Source organism: Octodon degus, unplaced genomic scaffold, assembly GCF_000260255.1.
Source record: "Octodon degus isolate 3935 unplaced genomic scaffold, OctDeg1.0 scaffold00002, whole genome shotgun sequence".
NCBI lineage: Eukaryota > Metazoa > Chordata > Mammalia > Rodentia > Octodontidae > Octodon > Octodon degus.
In genome coordinates, this window is record NW_004524578.1 from 18,462,441 (window position 1) to 18,484,733 (window position 22,293).

General features: G+C 53.7%; 2 protein-coding genes across 6 annotated transcripts in view; both read right to left on the minus strand.

Annotated features, from left to right (window-relative positions):
• Nucleotides 1-569: 569 nt before the first annotated feature.
• Hapln3 (hyaluronan and proteoglycan link protein 3) lies at nucleotides 570-16,749 on the minus strand. 5 transcript variants are annotated; one of them, XM_023710272.1, is made up of 8 exons: nucleotides 14,710-14,738; nucleotides 14,453-14,538; nucleotides 13,858-13,996; nucleotides 10,980-11,030; nucleotides 5,649-5,826; nucleotides 4,871-5,239; nucleotides 1,900-2,202; nucleotides 570-1,260 (listed from the first exon to the last, which is right to left on the minus strand). In XM_023710272.1, exons 3-8 carry the CDS (start codon nucleotides 13,858-13,860, stop codon nucleotides 974-976), a joined length of 1,191 nt encoding a protein of 396 aa, XP_023566040.1. In that variant the 5' UTR covers nucleotides 13,861-13,996; nucleotides 14,453-14,538; nucleotides 14,710-14,738; the 3' UTR covers nucleotides 570-973. The 5 variants fall into 5 exon arrangements, with proteins under 5 accessions (XP_023566040.1, XP_023566031.1, XP_023566049.1 ...); XM_023710263.1 differs by having other exon boundaries at nucleotides 14,453-14,727; XM_023710291.1 differs by having other exon boundaries at nucleotides 1,000-1,255; nucleotides 14,453-14,727.
• Nucleotides 16,750-18,910: 2,161 nt separating this feature from the next.
• The window catches only part of Mfge8 (milk fat globule-EGF factor 8 protein), a 10,554-nt gene continuing 7,171 nt past the window's right edge, over nucleotides 18,911-22,293 (minus strand). Inside the window, exons 7-9 of the mRNA XM_004623286.2 lie at nucleotides 20,638-20,828; nucleotides 19,713-19,868; nucleotides 18,911-19,611 (exon numbers count right to left, since the gene is read on the minus strand). Of these exons, the coding sequence (XP_004623343.1) occupies nucleotides 19,474-19,611; nucleotides 19,713-19,868; nucleotides 20,638-20,828 (485 nt within the window). The 3' untranslated portion in view covers nucleotides 18,911-19,473. The remainder of the gene's footprint in view (nucleotides 19,612-19,712; nucleotides 19,869-20,637; nucleotides 20,829-22,293) is intronic.

Sequence of the window (22,293 nt, forward strand, 5' to 3'; positions counted from 1 at the left end):
TCATAAGACAGGGGTTGCCTATGAGAGAGCTTTCTATGCTGAAGCTTTTAAACTTGAACATGCATCAGATTCCCTGGCTGGTTTGTGGTAACACAGAGCGTGAGGTCAAAGGTTCTGACTCTGCAGGTCTGGGGCAAGGCCCAGGAATTTGCATTTGTAACAAATTCTGAGTGCTGCAGCTGGCCACACTTTGAGAAGCACTAGGCCAGGGGGAAACAGACTGAATAACTGACAGCAAGTGGCCAGACTTTCTTGGCAGCAGGAGTGGGAGTGGGGTTGCTTTCCTAGGCAGAGGTGAGGTAAGGCACAGAGAGGGTCAGCTGAGGCCTCAAGGCCTCGTATCTCCTGAGAGACACCTCCCACTCTTATGCTGGGACCTGCAAGAGTCATATGGCAAGGGGACGCCAGCTAGGGCCCCTGGAGCTAGGCCAACCTTGGCAGAGCCAACTCAGCCCAGAGGGGCAGCCATGGAGTTCTCAGCCCACCCACCTCTACAGTCCATGACCGAGCAAGATGAGCCCTGAGATGGATCAAGACACAGAGAGGCCAAGGATAGAGAAAGAGCAACAGCACCATTTATTATCCAAAGACCCAACAGCCCCCAAAGAGGGAAACATAAAAACAACACAGGTTCTGGAACCAGAAGAAAGCGGAGAGGGTTTCGCCCAGAGACCTAGGGAGCCACTCTGGAAATGAAAGACTCTCCCACCCCACCCTTGGACCCTTTGCTTCCCCAGGCTGAGGCGGGGCATGGAGGTAGCCTAGGATCTGATGGCAGAGACCCTTCTGAGAGCCTGGAGAACCTGAGGCGTCCAAGGAGCTGGGAGTTGCTATTACCAGGAAATAATACTTCTAAACTTTAAGTCAGAAAGTATAAAAAAATGCAAAAAGTGTCTCAAACCACAAGGGAATAGGAACCAGTCCATAAATACAGAGCTGAGAAGGAGGGTAGTAGCCATAGACTTGATGCAGCCTAGCTCTGGCGGTAGCAATAGACGCCGTAGGAGCGACTCTGTGGGTCCGGGAATCCGAAACTCCGCACCCCAGGCTCCGGGGGCCCGCAGTTGGGGCGGGGGTGAGCCACTGGGTAGCGGGTGCTACCATCTGCCAGCCAACCGGCATCGCAGCGGTCCAAGCCACGGAACTTCCAGGCAGCAAAGAGCTGGCCCACCGTGGCAATGTGGGCACTGTCTTCCCGGCAGGCCTCTCGGGCCTCTGTCAGCGTCAGCTTCTCGGGGTGCTCCAGGTAGTACACCTGCCCTGGGGAACAGCAAGCGTGAGTGTGGGTAGCAGGCATGGAAGCAACTATTGGGGACAGGGGCTGCAGCAACTGCCCATCCAGGCGGCCACACTGTGCTTATCTACAGTGGCACTTTGGGAGGCACCTTCCCAGGCTTCATCCTACCTTCCCAACACCGCATCTGCCATGGGGCACGAGTCCCTCCCCTGCCACCCTTCCCCAAACACACCCAGCCTGGGAGGGGCCCATTAGAGTCTCTCAAGCATTCAGTCATTTACTGAGTACCAGTGTGTACCAGACACTTTTCCAAGGTCTTGGGACACAGCACAGAGCCAATTTTAGGTCCTGTGTGTTTATCTTCCAGTGGACCGGGCTGTTTCATGGGCACAGATGTGTTTTATTTGTCTATGATACCAGAGTCTGGGCTAGGCCCCACTATAGAGAAGACACTCAAAAAGTGTTTGACAAGCTAATAAGCCAAGAGTGCACAGGAAGAAACAGCTGCAAAAAAATTCTAAACTCCACGTATGTTGCTTTCAGAACTGCTGGTCTTCCAGGCCTCCAGGTGAGGGCCCAGTGAGCAGGCAGAAGGGTCCAGAAAACCCCCAGGTGCTGCCCTCCCACCACACCCACAGGCCTGGGCTCAGCACCCCACTCACCCTTGAGGGCAGCAGTGAAGCAGAACACATCATAGCGGTGCAGACGGTGGTGGCGGGGGCCGTAGCTGCGCACACCAGGTGCCAGACCCAGGCCCCCACAGGGCTCCCGTGGCAGAGTGATAGGATATTGCACAGAGCCATCCTGTAGCCAGCCAGCATTGCACCAGTCCAGGCCCTCCTCCCAGGCACGGAAGAGTTGCTCAAAGGAGGCCACCACTGCACCCTGCTCCTCACAGGCCCGCTGGGCCTCATGGAAGTTAAGCTGGTAGCGGCCCTGGGGGGGCTGGTAGGGAAAGACCACACCTGAGGACGGGAAGAGAGGGACACAGGGTAGACAGGATAGCAACAGGCACGAGAAGTTTCATCTGTATTTACTTACAGCCACTCCCCACCACTGAGTTACCACTGAGTTGCTTCCCCCAGACAGATCAACAGCAAAATTAGATTTGTAAAAGAGTAACCTGCTGGGAACTGCACACTCAGGGGATCTAAGTTACCTGCTCTTTATGAGAATCTAATGTTTGATGACCTGAGGTAGAGCTGAGGCAGTGAAGCTAGCAATGGGGAGCAGCTGCGAATATAGATTTACATTAGCAAAGACATCTACATCACAATGTAATAGCAATAGAAATAAAGTGCACAAAATGTAATGCACTCAATTCATCTCAAGGCCATCCCCTCCCCAACTGTGAAAAATCTATCTTCCACAGAATCTGTCCCTGGTTTCAAAAAGGTTGGAGACCATTGCTTTAAACCATCTGCGGAGATGGCTCAGTGGAATAAGTGCATCCCTGGCAAGCACAAGGGCCTGAGTTCAATCCCCGGTTCCACCAAAAAAAAAAAAAAAAAAAAAAAAATCTATAAACCATCTGCTTATTATAATGCCTAACACAGTGGCTATACATCATTTCTCCAGGATTCAGCAGAGTGTTAGGTATCCACCAAATTCTAATTTTCCTTTTTGGAACATTTTGTAATTTTTCTGAATATTTTTGATCTGTGAGTTGGTTGAATTTATAGATGTGGAACCCACAGATACAGAGGACCAATTATATAGGTCATTATTAGTATGAACATTTCTCAGGCAAGTTCAGAGAAAGAAGCCACAGTAGCCATGAGAAAAAGAATGGTGAAGGCCTTTATTAATTAAATTAATTAATTATTTACTTTTGTGGCTGGTTAAGCACACCCTGGGGGCAGGGCTGATGCAGCGTGTGGTACCAGGGATTGAACTTTGGTCCCTGTGTTTGCCTGAGCAGGCACTTTAGACCATTGAGCTATCTTGCCAGCCTCAAGGACTTTAAATAAAAAGAACAAGGGAGGTCCTGGAGCAGGGGCCTCTCTCATGGTTGACAGATCAGACAGGGGACACAGGCCTCCCTCAAATGTTACCATGCATGGGCCAGTCAAATAGCTCAGCAGATTAAAGTGCCTACAAGCAGGCACAGGGGCCAGGGGTTTGATCCCTGGGCCTAGGGTGCTGGCCCGGCACCCAGCGCACACTGAGACAGCAATTGAAACTGGGCGTGGTGGCATGCAGCTGTAATCCCAGCTCTTGGGAGGCTGTAAACAGGTGGATCACTATGAGTCTGATCTAGTAGTAAGACCCTGAACACCCTGTCGATCCTTCCCTAAAATACAAAAAAAAAGTTACCATGCACGTTGGAAATTTTATTGTGACTTTAAACATCTAAAATTCTGTCTCTATCAAATCAAATGAAACTTTAAGGAGTGGGGTTAAGCCTAGGAGTTCAGGAGGGGACCCTTAATTAGCTTGTGCTGTTTAGAAGCAGGACTGGGAGCCCTCGGAGCTCCTCCCTATGGCTGGGCACCTGAGAACATTCCGAGCATCAGACCACCAGTGTCACTGGAGCAGGAAGCCAGACACATGGACAAAACCAGGTAGAGGTGCAGAGAAGTCCACAGCCCTGAAAAATCAGCTCAGAAGCTATCTGTGTTTGCAGAGAGACCTGGTCCCACCCCAAATTTCCAACCCTTATATCCCCAAGAACAGGGTGGAGCTCCCGGTGTCTCTAGTCTGCCCCTGCAGACTCAGAGGAATGACTCTTGAAGCTTTCCCCATTCCCCATCATTCCTAGCTCAACAGGAGCAGAGTGACCCCTCTGAGCCACTGTCTGAGCCTGCAGAAGCAGAGATGCTACAAAACCTGAATGTGTCTCTCCCCCTGACCACTGAAGCAGATGAACAGCTCCCCTGTTCACACGGAGGAGAACCAGCACTCTGGGGGCGGCTTTTCTGGGTGCTGTCAGAGCTTCTTCTTCCACACAGCTGCCTCCCCAATGGAGAGGACACACAACAGCACACAGGGCCCTGTGCCAGAGACAGAGAAGTCACAGCCACTTGGATCTCACCCTGGGCCCACACATAAGACCTGGCTGGCAGGGTCTGGTGCTTTGCTCAGCAATGGGGCTTTTCTAAAAGTAGACTTGCATAAAAAATCAGCTCTTCTGCATAAAAAAACAAGATTTTCTATCAAATTAGAAACTCTGCCCCCCTCAGCTGGGCCTGAGGACAGCAGCTCCCTTGGAATGGGCAGGGGCTCAGCATGTGCCCCAGGCCCCAGCTCTCCCTGGCTTGCCTTGTTGGCTCATGTTGCCTGCAAGCCCGGCCTGCTTCTCAGCCCCTACTCTAATGGGCTGTGGGACCAGCTCCTATGTTCTGCTCTCTGAGCGGGACATGAGCTTGACAGAATAAAGGCAGTGGATTCTGGAGGCTGCTGCCCGGGTTCAAGTGCCAGCTGTGCCATTTGCCAGCTGTGTACCTGACTTCGCTGTGCGTCCTCGTCTGTAAAATGGGGTTGATGAGAACAGGAGCTCCTTCCTGGGCTGCCCCGAGGAGAGGATGTGCTCGTGTGTGGGAAGCACGACGCCCTGGGTGCTTCCCAGGACCCTCCCCTCCCCTCCCCGCCCCTCTCAGGTCCCGCAGTGCCTGCCCAAGGCTGGGGCCTCACCCCGCAGCTCCAGCTCCACCACACCACTCTCATCCTCCAGCCCATCGATGACCTCGCAGCGGTAGCGCCCGGAGTCCTCAGGCCGCAGGTCCTGCAGCTCCAGCGAGGCCTCACGCTCCCGGTCTTGCTGCAGGTGCGCACGGCCTTCGTAGTCCCCGAAGGAGCGGTGCCTCTGCCCGATGGCCACCAGCACGTCCTGCTCCGGGGCTCCATTCTCCGATAGCTTCCACCACTTGATGCGCACAGGCCTCAAGGACGCCAGGGCCGGCTCGTAGTGGTAGCGGCAGGGCAAGGTCACATTGGCACCACGGTGTGTGAACAGGGTCTCCTCGGGTGTCTCCACCACCAGCTTTACTCCATTGAAAAGGCCTGGAGGCGAAGTGGCCCTGATGCAGCCCACCTGGGCTGGGCACAGCCACCCCACACCCTCAGCAGCCCCACATGGTCAGGCACCCAGCTGCCCCCTCCTGAACACAGAGCCATGGACTCATACCATAAGAAAATGCCTGCTGTCTCAACCCGTTACATTAAGGTGTGCTTTGTTGGGCATTAAAAGCTAAATGCCGAGTCACACCTATAACCCCAACTACCTAGGAGGCTGAAGCTGGAGGATGCATATCTGAGGCCAGCCTTAGTGACTTAGACTTTGTCTCAGATAAAAACGCAGAGCAACTGAGCCACCTCTTCTTCTCACCAGAAGGGAGGCTGGTCCGCCCTAAGAGCCTGGAGGCTGCTGTGCTGCGCCCTGTCCTCACCCCGGGAGTCTGGGGACACACACCTTCCTTGTGGCCACTGCCCAGGTTCCTGCCACCGGGGCTATAGTAGAAGCCATTGTAGAAGGGCAGGCCGGGGATGCAGGGCAGCAGGAGCAGCAGGCTCAGGAGCAGCAGGCCCACTGAGGCTCCCATGGTGGCAGTGCCAGGGTGTCCCGGGCAAAGCTGGGGCCCTGAGGTAAACTGGGATGAGGAAGAAAACAAGCCAGTTAAAGAAGCCCATGTTGGGGAGCCCCAAATCCTTGTGTTCAGCACCCACTCGTTCACTCAAACAGCAGTTCATTATGAAGCCTCTTCCATGGGCACTGTTCTCAGAGCTGAGCAGACAGCAGAACCAAGGTAAACAAGGCTCCACCCCTCAGGAACACCTGTAATCCCAACCCTCTCAGAGGCTGAGGCAGGAGGATATCACCGAGTTCAAACGCAGCTGGGCAACTGAGTGAGACCTGCTCAAAATAAAGAATAAAAAGAGGCTGAGGATTTAGCTCAATGTGAAGACCGAGGCTGACTTCCTAGTGCTGAGACAGAGAAAGAGGAAAGGAGGAAGAGAAGAAAAAGTGAGGGAGAGAAGGAGGGATGGAGTGAGGAAGGAAAAGAAAAGGAGAAAAGAAAAGAAAGTTTAAACACCACACTGGAGCACAAAATAAAACAGGCACTGACACAAGGGCTGTAGTTTATTGATTTGACTATTTAAAATACTACATTAAAATATCATGTCCTGAGCACTAGTTCAGCAAACCCACTCCCTTCCCCACAGACCCCATCTCCCCCTACCCCCAGCCCCCTTCCAGCATTGCGTCACTCCTGTGAGGACCTTGGCCCTGCGCAGGGCAGGAAGACATGGGCAAGCAGACCGCGTCCAGGGTGGGGGACAAGGGTAGAGGCAAAGGAAAGAGCTAGAAACTAGACCAGTGATGCAGGGGTTTCTGAGATGGAGATGGCTGGTGTCCTAGCAAGAATGGCTACTGCAAAAGGGGCCTGGGCCAGGGCCAGCAGCTGGGGCAGGGCTGTGCTGAATGCCTGCATGGCTGCCCCTGCAGTCCCAGGCCCACCTCCTGCCCTTCTCCCTACACAGTCATCAGCCCTTGCAGGGGGTCGGTCATCCTGGGACCAGGGCTTTGGGCCAATAGGATGCACTCACAGCAGAAAGGCGTGGTGGCAGAGGTGGTGACTGTCCATGTTTCTCCCTTACTTCCTCTCAATCCTGTGCCTCCCCCCACCATGCTTCTACTCCCCGACTGCACCCTGGCTGCCTTGGGTAACTGCATCCTCCTATCGAGAAGTCAGTGCTCCATTAGGGTCTCTTTGCAGGAAGCACATTCAGTGACTTCTGTGTCTCCCCAAGGCCTGACTGCTGAGGGGACAGAGGTGCGGGGATGATGTGGCTGTCCTAGGTGTTAGGCCTAGATGCCTGTCATTTGTCCCAGAGGCCCTGGGAGGCCAAGTGTGGCTTTAGTGGCTGCAGGTGCAGAATCACACACCTTAGAAACATCCCCTTGGGGCAAGAGGAAGGTGGGCAAGGGGTGACAGCAGCACTCAACCTACCACTGTGACTATCTTCACAGCAACATGGAGAAGGCTGCAGGCACCTCTGAACACAGGCAGAGCAGAACCTGCAGCTGCCACTGCCAGGACCGCAGCAGGTATACCATGAGCACCTGGGCTCGGAGGTCACAGGAAGAGGGACACCGCTAAGACCAAGGAGGAGAAAGAGCAAAGCACTGGCCAGGGGTGACCTGGCATGGAGGAGAGAGCTCTTTCCAAGATGTGAAGAGGACCCGCAGGAAGGGCGGAAGGAGAGGCAGAGCCTGCTGTTCTCGCCAACATCTTCACAGAAACCCTGAAGCCCACACTTGGCCTCGGCACTGTGCATCGAGAATGGGACCGGGACCGTGCTCCCCTGCAGCCTTGGCTCCTGTCCAAGAGGAAATCCCAGCTGGCACCCACGTAGCTCCTGGTGATGGAATGGGGCAGGGCTGGGGAGCTGGAATTCTGGGCTCACACCTCATCTCCATTCCAAGCATCCCCGGCATTTGTGGGGTACCAAAATCCAAATGTAAATTTCCTTCCTCTGGCGCAAAAGAAAAGCAGGAGAGAAGTAAAGAAATTTTTTATTGCTTGGCACAAGAGGGCTGCTGAGGAAAAGAAGCAGCCCTCGGGGAGGAGGCAGGAGGACAAAGAATGAATCAGCTGGGTTGGGGGTGGAGCTTGTACAGGCCATAAGGTATCATAATGGGCGCTGACTGGGCAAGGCTTTGGGTGCAAACAAAGGGGTACAAACAAAGGAGGAAGTTTGAGGTTAACAGGGGGAAGAAGACAGAAGTCAGTGTCGGAGGGGCAGCTCATTGGCTTGGGATGCCCATGCCACACTAACTGGTTGTTATGATGGCCGGGTAGAATTTTGTGAGGGTGCAGACCCATCACCCAGAACGCTCAGGTCCCCCATATGCACATCGGCCTACGCAGCTGAAATCATCTCTAGACTACTTATAATCCTTAACACAATGGAAACACTCAGCCAGCTGTGGTGGCGTGTACCCATAATCCCAACACTCTGCCTGGGAGGCTGAGGCAGAAGGCTATCAACCCCAGCCTGGGCATCTTAGCAATTGAGTGAGCCCTGTCTCAAAAAAGAATATAAATGCTCTGTAGATATTATACTGTATTATTTAAGGAGTAATTAAAGAAAATCTATGTGGATGATTTCTTTTCCAAATACCTTCCGTTCAGTCAGTGCAGTGTGCCTTCCACAGCCGCAGCCCACGGATGCAGAGGCCGAGCAGCACCATTTGCTGACGTGAGTCTGAGCAGGTTTCCTCGCTGTGAGCTGGGGATGGTTGTGGAACGCTCACCCTGGCGTATTTCTCAACACTGTTCTCCTTTCCTCCCACAGCGATAGAGGTCTAGACAGGGGAGCAGTCTTCCAGCAGCTAGGAGGGCCAGGTGACTTCCGGTCAATGGCAGGGCTCAGATGTCACATGTGCCATGTCCAGGTCCTGTGCTGAACCCACTGGGGCCACCCTTCCCTGGTAGGCTTTCCCTCTCCTGCTGACAGCTGCCTTAGTGACACAGGGACTCAGAGGAAAGGACAGCGCTGCCACAAACCTGGCCCTCTGCCACCCACACTGTCCCATGAGCAAGCACCCCGGGCTAGGCCACCATACCTGGCATGCCCTTAGCCTCACTTGCTCTAACAAATCACGCTCACATCACGGAGTGGAAAGCACAGACAGCTGAGTTACCAGCCCTGCTCATCTCACTGAACCCTTGCCGCAACCCCCAAGCTGAGACCTATTAGAATCCCCATTTTACAGACAGGGAAACCAAAGCATAGAAAGAAACCACAATATGCCCAGGTTACCGGGCGAGAGAGTGGCCGTGCCCAGATTTGAACCCACGGTGCCAGGCTCAGGCCTGCAGAGCTGGGCCTCCTGAGAAGCCACCTCCTTTCCTCTCCTTGAGGCTGCACACTGGGAAGCAAGAGAGAAGAGAGGCAGGAGCGAGGCCTGTGGGTGCTGAACCAGGTGCCCCAAGTCCCCCCTCCTGTCCCTCTGAGCCTCTCCTGCGGCACCATGGCCTCTCGGGGCCATCATCCGGCACCAAGTCTCCAGAAGGGCACAGGGCTTCCCAAGGATGAGGGCATGCAGATGTTTTCATCACAAAGTGACATTTTTGTAAAATCATGCATTAGAAAACAACAAGACTAGAGGAAAACCAAAGCAAGAACAGACCCCTCAAAATGCATGCAACTTTGGCATCGAGACACCAACAGAAACGAGTGCAACTAACTAAAAACACTTGCGCCATGAATGCTCCACCAACATGTGTGCCCACGCCCATCACCAGCCCTGGGCAGCCCCCACCCTGGCCCAAGGGCTTTCTCCGTGGAGACAGAGGTCCCTGTGGACATCTGATACCAACAGAAATCAGAAGCAAGAGTCTGACCCAGGGCAGGATGTGTCGCTTAGCGGTAGAGCACATGCCCTGCCTACCCACGCCCTGGGCCCCACGCCTAGCAAAGCAAAGAAGTTAATAAAAACAAAGTCTGACCCAAAGCAAAGCCATCTTCAATCGTTTTTAAACACTGGAATGTCTCTACAATTTGTTCATGTATTTCTAATTTATTTGGAAAACTCATGGTAAGTTCTCTTAAGCAGTTAAACCAATCAATCACACAGGTATTTTTTTTTTTCCTACTACCCTCCAGTAAATTAATCAACACAGATCTGTACTCTGCCCACCTTGTCCACCAGTGACAGCAGAGACACATCTTGAATGGGTCTCTCTCTCTCTCTCTCTCTCTCTCATTTTTGTTTTGCTTTTCCTTCATTGCTTGTTCTTGTCTTTGAGTATGAATATGGTTTCTAGTTTTCTGTTGTTGTTGCTCTGTTCTGTTGTTTATTTCTTCCTTCTCTTTCTCTACTGTCTTCTGCACCAGTTCCCCAAAGTTTGCATGATCTTCCTTTGTCTTCTAGCTTTGTTTCTAATCTCTTTCTCTTCTTCTATTTCTCTATTTCCCCTTTAACCTCTTTTAAATTCTTTTCCTTGAGGGTAAAATTGTCATATTAAGGACATAATTACTACATACAATTTTCTGGTTTGTTTTACATTTTGTTGCAGAATCACAAATCTAGCTCATACAGTTAAAGATGGCAAATTCAGTTACCTCAATTTGTCATTTTCTAGGCTGTATTTAATGCTATTGCGATTGCTGATGGCACCATATAGCCAAAGGGACATAATTGTTCTAGTAAGTTATTCTTCCCTATATACCAAGACTGAGATTGCCTGAGGGTCATAAAAATATTATAGCCTGTACCAAAGAACCAGGTGCTGGGCTAAGGAACCCTAATAAGTTAAAGAGGTAGGATCTTATAATAGCTCAAACTCCAAAAGCCAGCTATACCTGGAAGACACCTCTAAGAAGTAATCTCTTTATGTATTTGCTACAGGGTCTCACTATACAGCTCAGACTCATACAAATTCTCCTGTTTTCAGTTTCTCCAGCTCTGGGATTACAGGCATATGCCACCATGCCTGGGGGCGGGGCTAGCATGGCACATGGTGCGGGGGATTGAACCCCCATCCCTGCACTTGCCTAAGCAGGCGTTCAGTCCCCTAAGCTATCTCACCAGCCCTGAAGTAATCATTTCTTGCATGTCCTAAATGCTAGCAATAAACCTACTCACCATAGACAATGTACAAGCATCAACCCAGGAATTAAGGTTAAAAAATAAAAATGAGAAGACACTTAAACAAGATGCAACCCCAGATGCCCAGCTCACCAAAGGCAAACAGAAGGGGCTGTAAGATGGGACAATGCAAAAGCCACCCACCTGGACTCTGAAGCGATAACAGCAGAAGTAACAAGGCAAATGAATGAGACTCTAGAAAGAAATCAAACCAGAAATAATTTCTCAGATAATTAGAGATACTGACCACAATGAAAGACATGCTTAGTGACAGATACAGATTAAAAAAAAAAAAAATACAGGAGCTTAGGAAAATGATGGAGGCCACAAATCCCCAACACAAGAAAGAAATGGAATCCATCAAACAGATCCAAACTGATATCCAGGAGATAAAAATTCCACCGAAAGTGTACCCAGCAGGAAGGGCCAACATGAGGGTGGAGTTCCAGATACAGAAGACAGGACTGCAACTACTGACCATAAAAAGAAAGATTTTTTCAAAATCAGCAAGGGACCACAAGAAATCAACCCAGCAGCTGCTAGATGATGCAAAAAGTATAACAGTATTAATTAGAGTCAATGAAAAAGCAGGAGACAACGCAAATGAGCTAAAAAACCTGCCCAGAGATGTCATGGCAGAAAACTTACCTGACAGAGAAAAAGAATCTGACATCCAGAAAAGTCAGGCATGTGAAACTCCACTTAGCCATAATCAAAAAATAGAAAGCTTACAGCAAGACATATAATAGTCATTATTCTTGAAACTCAACACAAGAACAGAATATTTAAAACTGTTAAGAGAAAAGAAGCAAATGACCTACAAAGGCAATACCACCGGCATCACAGCTGACTTCTCCACACAAACCCTCAAGTCAAGGAGAGCTTGGAGTGAAGTTTTTCAAGCCTTAAAGAAAACAACAGGGTTGGGGAGACAGCTCAGTGGTTTAAGTGCCTGCCAGGCAAGTGCAAGGTCCTAAGCTCGATCCCTAGTACAGAAAGAAAGACAGGCAGGCAGGCAGGCAGGCAGGCAGGCAGGCAGGCAGACAAGCTTCATCCCAGACTCTGATGTATCCCACAAAACTATCTTTCAAAACTGATGGAGAAATAAGATACTTCCATGACAGAACACCTGAGGAAATTCATGAATATCAAATCAGCCTCCAAAATGTTCTAAAGGACATTCTAGAAAGAGATAATGAGGACTACAACTCCATGAACCCCAAAAGAATGAATTCACCAGGCAAACAAGTATACAAAGCAGAAAAAAAGGCACCAACAACAGGAAAATAACATGATAAGAACTAATCAATGCATATGTTATAACCACCATGTAAATAAACAGTCTCAGTCACAAAAAGAAACAGACTGTCTCAGGAAGCAAGATCCAACTATATGCTGCAAACAAGAAACACATCTGACTGATTACCTTCCACCCATCCTGTTGCAGTCTTTTCTTTCAATACCCCCAAACTCGATCCTTTGACCCCACCAAGATCTTCAAATGATTGATCTTACCACTTCTTAAACTAATCTCCATTCTGGGTATGTGGCACATGCTAATGATCTCAGCACTCGGGAGGCTGAGGCAGGAGGAACACTGTGAATTCAAGACCAACCTGCTCTACAGAGTGAGTTTAAGGCCAGCCTGAACTGCATAATGAAACTCTGCCTCAAAAAGACAAAAACAAAAAGCAAACAAACAAACAAACTAATCTTTACTCTTCCCTGTCTTTACTTTCCTTCTTACCTATGGAACATAAATTCCAAGGCCAACCATTATAACCATTTCCTTGAATACACCCTCAACTTGCCTCTTTCACTACACCAAACCACACCCCTTCCCAGTTAAATATAAAATGTTCTCCCTTGTCTACACATGTGTGTGAGAAAATACACACAGCCACATTAATATTATTTAAAAGCTACATGTACATTTAATTTTTTATTTTATTTATTTATTTATTTTTACTTATTTGTTTTTTAATATATTTTGGTACAAGGTCTCACTATGCAGTTCAGACTCATAGTGGTCCTCCTGTTTTCAGCCTCCCCAGCGCTGGGATTACAGGCGTGCCCCACCACACCTGGTCTTGGTGGCTGGATCAGCGCACCCACAGTGGGGCTAGCACAGCATGCAGTACTGGGGATCGAACCCTGGTCCCTGCACTTGCCTAAGCAGGCACTTAGTCCGCTGAGCTATCTTGAAGGCCCCACATTTAATTTTTTTTTTTTAAAAGAAGCTCAGAGACATAAAGCAACTATCCAAAGGTTGCACAGCCAGGAAGTGATAGAGGCAGAACTTGCCTAAAATCTTTTCAGTCAATTCTCTCTGACTGCTCATCTTAAAGGCCTGACTTCTACACATGGTACACTTTCATGGACCTGGTTACCTGCAGGTTTCACAGGGTCAGAATTATTACCCCCAGGACAGACAAGGAAGCCAAGGTTCAAAATAAACTAAGATGCTCGCTTAAGTTTCCCTAGATCGCTGAAAGAGCTGAGACCGGGTCTCAGTGATGAACAAGGATGTACCATGCGGCCAGCACGGCCAGCACAGCCCTAGGCACTGGGATACAAAACAGAAGCCTTGCGGAGTACTCATCCTAGTCACAGTGGGTGACATGACTGATGTAAAAGTGGAACGTGTGACAGGGAAGGATGGGCAGGAAGGAGCTGCTGTCAGTGGACTACCAATGACCCCCCAAGAAGGCAGGAGCAGCCCAGAAAGTGGGAACAGGAAGTGCAGTGGCCTTTGCCAGCGGAGGGAGCAGGAGGAGGCAGGAAGTGCTGTCCACGTGGCCAAGGCCCAGAAGGCAGCTGTTGAATGGGAAGAAGGAAAGATACAGCAGAGAAAGGGATCATGCCGGGTCTCTCGGGACATCAGTCTGAAGTACATCATCATCCTGACCACTCCTTCCCAGGGTGAGAGGAACCCACGTTCTTGCCACCACTGCAATCCCTCCTCATTTATAGGTACCTCTGTAAGCAGAGGGTGTGAGCCAGTCACTAGGCCATGTCTCACCATGTTAGAGCTACCCCAGTAGTCACCAGGGGAGGGGCACCAAGAAAAGCAGGCATTAGGAAGAGGAGAGTCCAGTGCCCAAGCCACTACCAGGCGGGAGCTGGTTCTCCTTTTCCAGCTGTCTTCTAAGAGGAGCCATCTGCAGAGATGAAGTTTGGAGCTACACTTACAGGGTTAGGATCTGGGCTCTGCCGCCTGCTAGCTGGGTGAAGCTGGGCAAGTCATTTGACCTCTCTGAACAGATTCCCTCTTCTAAGCAGACAAATGGGGAACAGAGACTGCGGGCAAGGACAGCCCTAAATGCCATGGCTAACACAGCATGGAGTCTTAGCAGGAGTCGGGGGTGACTGCCTCCCCCTCCCTGGCCATCCTGGCCTCTTCTCGCTAACCCTGGCTACCCCAGCCTCCACTAGGGCCATCCAGAAAGCCCAAGGGTCCACCAGTCCCCTTGGCGGGGTGCTCAGCATTAGAGCTGGACACCTGTGTGCTGCTGGACGGCTTTGAGGAAGCTGCACAACCCTTCTGTCCCTTCATTTCCTCATCTGTAGAAAACAACAACAAAAAAGGAAAGGAAGCCAGGCACAGTGGCATTCACCTGTAATCCCAGGCTTCTGGGAGGCTGAGGCAGGATAGCAATTCCTAAGCCAGCCTGCGCAGTTTAGCAATTTAGCAAGACCCTGACTGAAAAACAAAAATGGTAAGGGGATATAGCTCCATACAAGGCTTCGGCTCAACCCCCAGCAGCAGAAGGACCAAGGGCATTCTACCAGCACCTCCCTGCTGGGCTGCGGCGAGGCTTTCTTCCTATGAGACAGGGTCTCACTATGTAGTCCAGGCTGGCCTTAAACTCACTATGGAGCCCAGGTTGGCCTCAGACTTGCTGCGATCCTCCTGCCTCTGCCTCCCAAGGGCTGGGATTACAGGCAAGCACCACAGTGCCTGGCTGTGCTGGGGGCTCTGTTAGATGAACTGCATCCAGTTCCTGAGGTGCTCTGGAAAGAACAAATAATGTGCTCTGGGATCTGATGGGCTACCAGGATCAGGTGCTGCATCCACACACTTCCTGTGTGTCCTCAGGTAAATCTCTGAACCTCTCTGAACCTTGCTTTCTTCATCTGCAAAATGAGTCAAGATGAACCAGGCAGAAAACATCTGTGAGATCAAGGGATACCATGTTCTGCGGAGCACATGGCACTGCGGGATCAAGAGCCAGCTCTCAGCGTGCGCTGCTGTGACTGTTGCTAGCTGTTCACAAAGCCTCTTACCCCACATCCCTCACACTCCTCCTTTGGTGGGAAATCTGAGGCTAGGGATATGGAGGGAGCTGAATCGCCCAAGGCTTTATCTTTGGCGATCTTGGGCTAAGAGAAAGTTCAGGTCTCCTGCCGTCCCTGGGACTACCTGCCTGGGACCCCCCTCCTCAGCAGAACAAGGAGTTGGGCCCCGCCGGGGAGAGGAGGAGGTGGCGCCACCTGCCACCTGCCACCATGCCCACGGTCAACACCGGCGAAGACAAGTGCCCAGAGCCCGATAGAGGGCAGCCATGCGCCCCGATAGTGGCAGGGGCATTGGACCCGAGCACAGGCGAGGACAAGGCTTCGCGTCCGGAGAAAGTGCAATCCGGGTGTTCGTGTCCCCCTCCTCCCACCACCACCACACATACACACTCCTCGGTGCTCCCCACTGCAGAGGCAGGGCCTGCCCTCAGATCCCCGCGCGCCTTCTTCCTGGGTAAGGCCGTCTCCCACCCAGGACTCGCGGTCTCTAGCGTAGGAGCCCCAGTGGCCCCAGGTCCGGAGCCCCAGTGGCCCCAGGTCCGGAACCCCTACCCCGAATCCCTGCGCCAGGTCCAGCAAGTTGTCCCCTGCCCGCCCCTTCCGTGACCCTGCGGGCGCACCTCGCACAAATACGGGGACAGAGTTTGGAGCGCCTTGTGAAGGCTGCAGGACGCGGACAAGATGGCACGAAGGAGCCAGAAGCGCGGGGGTGGGGTCCCAACCTTGCGGCGGTCTCCAGGCCTCTCCCGGACGCACCCCACGGTTCTGCGCCTGGCGGCTCCACTTGCGCCCTAGCAGATCACAGCGCAGCGCAGCCCGGGCCCAGCGGGACCCTGCCCCCGACCCCAGCCCTGCCTGGGAAAGCCAGAGAGGAAAGGAAGAGCCTGCGCACCCCAGAGGCCGAGACCCCCGAGCCACGTACCGTCCTCAGCCGGCTCCTCACCAGCTGTCGTGGTCAGAGGCTGTCAGACCCAAGCACAAGGACGACTTCGGGATCTAGGATGGCCTGGAAGGAAGAGCCGGGCAAACCCCCGTGCTCCCGCCGAGCCGGCCCCTTTAAAGAAACACACGCCCCTTTCCATCCCAGGGCTGGGCCCCAGGGGAGGGGTGGTGCGACCTGAGCAGCTTCCAGGCGTGCTAGGGACCACCCAGATGCTGCCCAGAGAGCAGCCCGGCCCCAAGGCCAGGCGCGGTTAGGAGGGAGCATTGGTACAGGTGTGTGTGTGGGGGGGGGGGTGTCACCATAAGACCACCCTAGTTAACAAAAAAAAAAAACAAACTGAGCAGAAAGCTGCTCCCAGCACTCTGTGGCTGGGCTAGGGACGCACCTCCCCCACCCGGTTAGAAGAGGGCTGGAAGAGTTCCGAGTGCCTGCACCCCATGGAGAGGAAGGGGGTGCGGGCGCAAGCCGGTTTGAAGGTGAGGCCGGATAAAGGCAGGGAGGGGAGGTCGGGACACCCCCAGCGCCACTGGAGATGGCTCCTCCCTTAGGATTCTGGCGTCTGTCAGTGAGGCCATCAGGTGCCACCTCTCAGGATGCCTGTTTGAACAGAGTGGTTTTTTCCGGCCCACACTCACATTCTCATTCTCATTATCTGTCTCTGTCGTCTCTGTCTGTCTCTGTCTCTGTCTCTGTCTCTGTCTCTCTGCCCAAGGCCCCCGTTTCCTCAACAGAGAAGCCTAAGAGGGTCTCAGCCGTGGTAGGGGAGGACCTCAGGGTCCCAGAGCCTCTTCCTAATGCAACTCAAGAAAGCACATGCGTGTGCATCCGTGTCCATCCACCCTCGTGTGCAAGTCAGAATGCAGAGGCCTGCAGAGGTGAACTATCAGTGAATTGTTCCTAAAGGTGGGTGCCAGGCACATGGCTGAAAAGGGAGAAGGTTTCTCTGCAGAGAAGACAGGTCTGACCCTAAAGGAGCACAAACAGGAAGAGAAGGAAAGCAGTTCCCGGGTTCTCCAAGCCTCCAGTGGGCCAGACTCATTGGTGCTTCTGTCTTCTCTCCTTTAGTCCTGGCAAGGCCAAGGAGGCGGTCTTTTTACTTCCATTTTTCATATGAACCAATAACCAGAGAGGATGAGTTGCATTGCCCAACCAAGCTGGGTGACTGAGCCAGGATCTGAACCCAGGCTGTTTGAGTTGAGGCTTTGAGTCCAGAGCATTTAAACCAGGAACAAAAAGGAGCCTGGGTTCCCAAGGGAGGCAGGGGGACAGGTTCCAGTAGGGACAGCCACAGGGTTGGGGGGGGGGCAGCAAGGGTGGGGGTGGCTTTTTCCCTGTAAGCCCCCAGGGCAGGAGTGGGTAGGATAACACTGGTTCCAAGCTTAGGCAAGAAGAGGTACATTTGCAGAGGCCATGGATGGGAAGGTGCACCCTGGAAATGGAAGAGACTGCTCAGGAGGGGAGCCAAAGGGAGGGGACCCAGTGAAACCTGCAGGGATGGGGACAGTCAGAAGTCCACACAGGTGAGAGGAAGGAGTAAGAGCTGACCTCTCTCCTGAGCCAGGCAACAGCCTTGTCACCATTGTCCGCCATGCTGCCCAGCCCCCCAAAGACAGCCTGCAAAAATACCCGATGTGGTAAAGGTGCACCAGCTACAACACGGGAGCAGAGCTGTTTCCTTCTGCAGACTCCTGGGTCTGGCAGGCCCCAGCTACACTGGGTCACTGTCTGCTGCTCCCCAGGAGACTGGAGCAGGGCTAGGGTAGCACAGGCTCAAGGGACACATGCAGAGGCCAGCAACCCCAGAAAGACTCCCAACCTGATGCACACAGCTCGCCAGAAGGCAGTGTCCAGCACTGCTGGGCCTTTCCTTGTGTCCCTGCCAGCCTCAGCCCCACCCACCCTCTGGTGGTCACGTGGCTGACCTCCTGCTGCCCAGAGGCAGCCTGTGAAGTCTCAGCCCAGCTCCCAGAACTTGGTCAGGACAACATATCTTGCAAACTTAGGTGGTCTGGGCCAGGCTGGGCTGGGGGTAGACTTCAGCCACAAAGCCCTTCCTTGCTTGGCACGCGGAAACCCAGAGCTCCAGACCCAGCACCCGCAGCACAAGGAAGCTGGCGTGGGGATGCACACTCATGAACACAGGAGGCCATCTGAGCTTAGCCTGGGCAATTTAGAAAGAGCCCATCTCAAAAATCAAGAGGGCTCAATGTGAAGTTTCCTCCCTCAGTAGAGAGGGGAGGGCTGGTTTCACTGGCTACTTTCCCAGCTAGTCAGCGGCTCCGGATCCTCCAGCCTGCCACCCCCTTTCCTGGCTTACCAGATCTCTGCACCGGAGAGGCAAAGGACCCCTTTTATGCCAGCCCTGGAGCACCCAGGGCAGTGCTGAGCCAGGAGGCCCCATGCCCACCGGGCAGTGCCCTATGCCCTCCCTCCTCTACCCCCACCGGGCCTGCCAGAATCCTGGAAGCAGCCCAGGCTCTGCAGGCTCCTAACAGTTTCTGCAGCCCAGCGCTCCTGATTGCAGACTGGGGAAATCGCTGGAGGGGAAGCCAGCAGTGGCCGACAGTCTTCCTGGCGTGGGAAGGAGGCAGCGGCATTCCAGGAGGCAGCCCCAGTGCCAGGCACTCCTTGGCCCCAAACCAAGTGGCAGCTGTGGCAAAGCCAGACAGGGATGGGGATGGGAAAGGAGGGAAGAGGTGAGTCAGAGCCCCTATCCCAGGGCCCCTCCTCCTGCCACTTTATGTGGAGAATCCAGGAGTGCAGGTGAGGGGCCTGCACCCCCAGTAAACCCTTTGGGAGGAGTGATGCCACGCAATGAGCAAGCACAGTCGAGTTCCAGTGGCGAGTACAGATATATTTCAGAAGCTGCCTGCGGCCTGGGCAAGGAGCCACCCTGCCCATCCTGCCCACCTGCTGGGCACCAGGCTGGCTTCAGTCTCCTGTCTCTCCGCAGCCCTGGTGCCCCTTTTGTCCTCCTCCCAGGGACAGGGTCAAGAGGGGTCTCCGGTAGATGAGGGGTCAGGGCGGTGCAGAGTGGGGTGGCAGCGTGCATCCTGGGCTGTAATCCTGGCCCACTGTCTGGGTTGGGGGACTCCATCTGGAGTCAATCCAGCATCGGGGTCCCTGGATCTGAGAGGTGCCAAAAAGCCACCCGCCTGACTCGGTATGTAGCCCAATGAATCCCAACTGATACCCTCAGACAGCCTGAGAAACAAGGTGGGATGGGAGGCCTTGGAGCTGGAAGGAAAGGGGAGGGAGGGCGACAGCGCAGGGGCCTCCCCTAAGGCCCATCCCTCTCCATCCCCAGCTCCCACTGCCACTGGAGGGGGATGATAAGGCAGCAGGCCACAGCAGGCAGGAGCAGGGTGTCCCTCAGACTTGACCTATGGGCAAGTGCTAACAGCCCAGCAGCTCCAGGCGCAGGGTGATGCGGTTGTGCCAGGACACGGGCAGCACGCGCACGTAGCGCGCGAACAAGGGCGTCTCAAACACGTTCTTCTTATGGGAGTTGTTGTCCAAGTTGCCGAGGAAGATCTGGAAGCAGGAAGGTGCAGGGGGCACCCAAGTCAGCCCCTTTCCCTCCAGGCCCTGAGGCCACACACCCCCATAGCAAGTGGAGGGCGACAGGCACCCACCTTGCTGTCCGTGGCCCCTGGCTCCTTGTATTCAGTCCAGTTGATGCCATTGTTGCTGTAGGCCACTTTGTAGGAAGCTACATACTGGATGTGGCCCATGTCACGGGCGCCCTGAGTAATGATCCCCGTCACCTGCTTCTCAGAGCCCAGGTCAACCTACAGGAGACACCACCATGAGTCCTTTGCTGGGAACACTGGGAAGGCAGAAGGAGGCAGAAGCCCCGGGGCACACCACAGGGACCCCTCCTTCCTTGGCTGGGCCTCAGCTGCCTCATGAACAAAATGGACACAAAGCACACCAGGCCCCTGGCGGCCCGCAGCAATGGGCATGTCCCTGTAGCGAAGCTCCTAGTTCAGTCTGGGCCCTGCTAACTCCACGCCCAGCCCTGCCTCAGCTGTGTACCAGGGGACAATAGAGAAGGGACAGGAGTTGCCACAGCCTGCGGTGGGACAGACTGCTTTGAGGTCCCCTATGCCACTCCACCTGAGCACTCAGCACCCCTCAACACCCTCCCACAACCATCCTGGGACAGACAGGCCCAAGGTCCAGATACCAGGGACTCGGTGTCCCCAACTAGAACACAAGCTCTGGCTCCGCCATTCTTGTGTCTTCCAATTACACCAAGTCAGAGGGCATCGGCTCAGTGCTCAAGTTGGGAGGAGGGGGTTCCTGCGACACCTGGGCTTGGCATCCCCCCGTGTCCTTGTCAACCCTGTGGCAGCTACTGCAGGAGGCTCTGCGCTACACACAAGACACACACACACACATACACACACACACACACACACACACACACACACACTTTTTCCCACGTGCAAACAGACAAAGAGAAAGGTGGACCCATAGGAGGAAGAGTGTGGAAAGCCAGAGAAAAGCACAGCATTGCGGAACCTGCAGGGAGCAGAAGCCGGGCCTGACACCCACCTGCAGCCACTCGGTGCCATTGGGCGAGTTGCCCTGTGCGGTCCAGGCATTGATCTTGCCCTGATTGTCCAGCCGGGCAAAGAAGGGAAACCAGCTCAAGGCTCGCAGCCCCCACATCTTGTAGCTGCTGGAGGCTGTAATCTGCCTGTCGGGGATGGTGTGGTCCTTCAGGCCCAGGGGTTCAGAGCACCCTGCCGGCAAGGGGAGCTGTCACCCCATCTGAGATCCGCAGCTCCCAGGGTGGGGGCACAAATCCACAAAGGGGAAAGAGCAGAGAGGGTGTGGATCCTGAACTGCCCCTGATTTTTATTTTTGTTTTTGTTTTTTTTTTTCAGACAGGGCCTCCTTACATTTCCCAGACTGACTTTTATTTTTGTTTTTGTTTTTTAGGGAAGGGTTTACAGGATGTTCAGGGTCTCACTACTAGATCGGACTCATAGTGATCTGCCTGTTTACAGCCTCCCAGGAGTTGGGATTACAGGGGCATGCCACCAAGCCCAGTCTCAATTGCTGTCTCAGGGCGCCCCAGGGGTGGGGACAGAGCAGGCCAGGGTGACCCAACACCCCCACCCCCACACACCCCTCGGCCTGCTTGCAGGCACTTTAATCTGCTGAGCTTTTTGGCTGGCCCTCCCAGACTGACTTTGAACTCCCAGGCTTGAGCAATTTTCCTGCCTCAGCCTCCCAAGCAGCTGGGACTAGAGGTGCTACCCTCATACCCAGGCTGTCACCCTCTTGGCAAGAGGAAGAAGCTCCATCCAAAGACCTCGCCTACCTGGCCGTTCTCTCATCACCTAGCCTGCCCGCCTCAGCCCCTTCACCCCAACCAGTGCCTCGCAGACCGCACAAACCCCCACCCGCCATTCCTCGCCTAGGGTCCAAGGCACCCAGCCGCGCTACCTCCACCCTCCTTCAGGACCCTGCCCGGGAGACTCCACAGTGCCTCCTCGCCTGCGCAGCACCCCCAGCTGCGCCACGGGGCTTTGGGATTCTCTTCACAGACACTTAAGACAACTGTCACAGCTGTCTTATGCTCATCCCACTTCATCCACTGAGCTGCCAACAGTGACAGCTCAGAGGCTGAGGCAGGCAGCACCCAGCTGTGCAGACCCACTGCAAAAGGCTCAGCCACATGCCTGATGACACCCCTGCAGCCAGTAGTTAGTGGAAGGAGAACTCTGGGGCCCCGGGGGCCCCTGAGCCCTACGCTAGGTGAACCCCATTAGCACCTACCTATGCATCTGCACACATTGACGCCTGTGCACTGTCGCACCCACGGGCAGCCCTGTGCTCACATGCACCCGAGCCTCTCCTGCCCCTGGGAGGCAAGGCCACCCCGCCACCCACAGGGGGTGCTCATGGCCTTGGGTAGAGCCAGTAATGATAAGAGACAAAGCGCCCAGGCTGAGAAAGCGAGGGGCAGGCCCCGAGGAGAAGCCATGGGCCTGCCTCTGCCTCTCAGCTGGTACCTCAATTTCCTTTCACTCCCTGCTTAAAATATAACTTGAAAGGCAGTGGGCCCTGGGGTCAACCTAGGTCCAAACAGAGATGGGGACCAAGTGTAGAATGCACTTCTGTAATCCTAGCACTCTGGGAGGCTGAGGCAGGAGGATCACAAGTTCAACTCAACTCCAGCCTAGGCAACTTAGCAATTAC